Source organism: Melozone crissalis, unplaced genomic scaffold (genome assembly GCF_028551555.1).
Source record: "Melozone crissalis strain CALT ecotype California unplaced genomic scaffold, PUWL_Pcris_2 ptg000244c_1, whole genome shotgun sequence".
Taxonomy (NCBI): Eukaryota; Metazoa; Chordata; class Aves; order Passeriformes; family Passerellidae; genus Melozone; species Melozone crissalis.
This window is the reverse complement of record NW_026536003.1, coordinates 1,374,435-1,378,234: the sequence shown is the minus strand read 5'-3', so window position 1 is coordinate 1,378,234 and position 3,800 is coordinate 1,374,435. Positions and strand designations below refer to the sequence as shown.

The 3,800-nt window shown below is 66.1% G+C and overlaps 1 protein-coding gene across 1 annotated transcript; it reads right to left on the bottom strand.

Moving 5' to 3' along the window:
* Positions 1-745: 745 nt before the first annotated feature.
* On the bottom strand, positions 746-3,163 carry LOC128949487 (class II histocompatibility antigen, B-L beta chain-like; the record flags this gene model as incomplete). Its single annotated transcript, XM_054294343.1, has 4 exons — positions 746-825; positions 1,400-1,592; positions 2,250-2,623; positions 3,100-3,163. Coding segments are annotated over 4 exons (711 nt in total), but the record flags the coding sequence as incomplete, so codon positions are not given.
* Positions 3,164-3,800: the final 637 nt, after the last annotated feature.

Here is a 3,800-nt window from a genome sequence, read left to right as displayed (position 1 = left end):
CTCCGTGCCTCGCTCCAGCTCCACCTCCCGTTGGAAGATCCGCGCTGGATAATCCCGGGTGACCCCCAGGGTCAGAGCCCCCCGTGTTGGGAACACTCCTGGCTGCGGGTTCCACATCTTCCTGGCCCCCCGTGGACACCTCGATGAAGGCCGGGGGATCCCCGCTACTTTTCCTGTTTCTGCTCCTCTCCTCATCTCCCCCTCCTCTTCCTCCCGCCTCTCCTCTCCCAGTTCAATCGCTCCTCCCTCTCCTCCTCCCGCCTCCTTCCCCTCATCTCTCTCTGACGTCCCCCCCTCCTTCCTCCTTCCTCCTTCTTCCCTCTTCCCTCTTCTCCTTCCTCCTCCTCCTCGTCCCGCTCCTCCCGGGCCCAGCCCCCACCCTTTGTCCCCGTCCCTTTCCCCAAATCCGTCCCATCGCCCCCCAATAAACGGCCCGGGCCCAACTGGGAAGCTTTTTTGGGAGCACTGGGAGCAGGCACTGGGCGGGGGCAGAGCGCCAGCGGGGCTGGGCGGGACACGGGACGCCCCCAGAATCAGCGGAGCGGGGACGGAGCAGGGGGGTCCCGGCCGGGCCCGAGCCCACGGGGAGGGGCTGCGGCCGCCGCCGGCTCAGGAGCTCTGTGGGCACAGAAAAGGGGGTGACACCGGGCTGGGGGCCCCGGCGGGAGTGCACACGCTCCGCCACGGCGGGGACGCCACCCCCGGCACCCGCCCTGACCTTCTTGCGCAGGGAGAAGCCGAGCCCCAGCGCCAGGAAGACCAAGCCCAAGACGAAGCCCCCGATGCCCGTCAGCATCTTGCTGCGGGCGGCGTCCGGCGGCATCTCTGGGGGGTCCGCAGGGCTCAGCACCCCCAAAACCTCTCACCGACACTCCGAGCTCCTCCCAGCGCACTCCCTGTGGCCCCCAGCCCAGCCAGGAACCACTGAAAGCTCCCTCCGATCCCTTTTTGTCCTGGCCAGGAGCCACCAAAGCCCCTCTCGTCCCTCTCAGCATCCCACAGCCCCCTCCCAGTTGCCCCCCAGCGCCCCAGGACCCCCAAAGCCTCTCGCAGTCCCTTGGCAGCCCCAGCAGGACTCAGCCAGAGCCCTCCCAGGCTGTGCCCAGCACAACCGAGCTCATGGCGAGGCCCGCTTTGCCATCGCCAATCTCCTTCCAGCCCCTCGGGGCTCACTGCGATCCCTCCCAGTCACACAAAGCGCCCCCAAACTCCCTCCCGGTGCCCACCAGGACCCCCCCAAGCCCATCCCACCCTCCCCAGCATCCCCCAGACCCCTTCCCAGCCCTTGCCCAGCCCCCAGCCCCTCTCCCAGTTCCCGCCCGGCTCTCTCCAGCTCCCTCCCAGTGGCTCCCAGCACAGCCCAGCGGCTCTGCCAGCGCCCCCAGGGGCTCCCCCGTACCCCAGTGCCGCCTCAGGGGCTGCTCCAGGCTGACGTGCTCCACCTGGCAGCTGTAGCTGAGCCCACGCCGGGGTGGCGTTTCCAGCAGCACCAGCCGCTGGTAGGTCCAGTCCCCGTTGGGGACCACGTCGGTGGCCACCACGTGCTCCGAGAGCTGCTGGCCCTGGAACCACCTCACCTGGATGGCAGCAGGGTAGAAATTCATCACGGAGCAGAGCAGGCGGCCGGGGCCGGGCTGGGAGCTCGAGGGGGGCATCAGCGAGATGGACACGCTGGGGGACACCGGGAGAGACAGAGAGAGCGCGAACACACTGGGATCAGCCGCGGGGCACTGGGACAGAGAGGGGAGGGCTGGGCTGGGCTGGAGAGGGACTGGGAACGGACTGAAATGGACTCGGAGTGATAGGGAATGGATTGGGGAATGTGATGGGAGGGAGCGGGAGAGACTAGTAGGGAGTTGGGTGACACAGAGAGATGGGAAGGAATGGGGGAACTGGGAGAGAGGGTGGAGGTCTAAGAGTGAACTGTGAATGAACTGGGAAGAGACTGGGAATGGACTGGGAGAGACTGGGGAAGAACTGGGCATGGTCTTGGAGGGACTGGAATGGCACTGGGAGGGATCTTGGTGGCACTGGGAGGAACTGGGAATGAAGTGCGCGCCACTGGGAGGCCGAGTCCGGCGCGAGGCACTCCGTGCTGCGAGTCTGCCTGGCAACAGATGAGTCATAAAGAGGATGCGATCTTGCGATCTCATTGGTTGCCAAGCGTCAACTTTACGGGTCGCTGAAACGGACGCGCGGGGGGCCACTGGGAGGGACTGGGAGGATCTGGAGACCCCGGGGGTCGGCACAAGGAGGGCTGAGGGATCTGGGCCGATGCCCAGGGAGATTTTGAGGGGCTCCAGGGTCACTGGCAGTGCAGGCCCCGAGGGGACATGCTCTCCCTCGCGCTCACCTCGGCGCTCCGTGATGAACGGGGTAAAATTCTTGTACCAGCACCGGCAGAACCAGTCCACCGCAGTCCGTCTGTCCTCCATCAATACTGCGTTGCTGTTCCAGCGCTTGGCCAAGCTCTCCACATAGCGGGTGAACCCCACAAAGTGCCCGACGTCGCTGTCGAACATTATGAACTGATCCCGGTTGTAGATGGATCTCTGGACGTACTTCACCTTCTCCGTGCCGTTAGTGAAGTAACAGTCGGACTTTGTCATCCTCTGGAACACCCCTGAGTGTGCAGGACACAGGTCAGGGAGTGCCAACTCACCACCCTCTCCCAGCACCCCCAGAGCTCCAGGGGCCACCCCGGATCCCCGCTCCGCACCTCTTGTGCCCCACGGCTTCCGTGGAACCCTCCTGCCCGCGCTGCCGCTTCCTCTTTGCCGCCCTTGCCCCATTTCCCCTTCCACATCCTCTCCCCTCACACATCCAGCCTCTCCCAAATCAATTTTGGGGTCCCATTTCCGCATTCTACTACAAAGGCTCCATTCCCAGCCCCCTCTCACAACGATTTGAGGTGCTCCCTCCCCATTTCCCCCCTTCCCCACCCTCTCCCACCCCTCCCTCTCCTTCCCTCACCCCTCAGCCACTCCCACTCTCCCTATGGGAGGTCCCCTCCTCCTCCCCCTCCATTTCGGGCTCCCCCCTTCGCCCCCTTTTCCCCCTTCTCCCCCACTGTCCCAGCGCCTCCCGCCCCCCGCTCACCCGAGAGCTCCGCGCCCGCAGCCGGGGGGGCTCCCAGCACCACCAGTGCTACCAGCAGGGCCCCAGCTGCCGCCCCTCGCCCCATGGCCGGGGCCGGGCAGGGAGCAGCAGCCCCAAAGCAGCCGCGCTGCGCTGGGAGCGCCAGTCCGGAGCAGGGCGGGCTCGGCAGCGCCGCGCGCTCTCATTGGCTGCCGCCGCTTCTGGGCAGCGATCGGCCACGGGCTCTGCCCGGCAACCGATGAGGCAATCCAACGCCCCGACCTCTCATTGGCTAAGCTGCCTCCTACCTGCGCTGCCATTGGCTGAGGCCTTTCCGGGACGCTGCAGTCCCGGGCTGGGGGTTTTTTGGGCAGGGGGAACCTTGGGGCGCTGGGCAGGTGGGAGCTCAGGTGAGCCCAGCAATGCGTGCCCAGGTGCGCGGCATCTCAGGGCTGCCCGTGGCGAGCGGTGACGCTGGCCCGATGCCAGGCACCCCCAGAGCCGCTCTGTCCCTGCCCTGCGCAGCCGCACAGGGACAGAAAATGGAACCGAGGGTTCCTGCGTGGGGACAAGGACCGGGAGAGATCCCTCAGCAAATCCTGCACGGGCACAACAGACCCGGCCTGGGAACACGGAGGGAATTCATTACCAACCAAATCACAGCAGCACAAGGAGAAGGGAAAGAAATCTGTCCAGGACCTTCCCCCATCCCAACACGGATC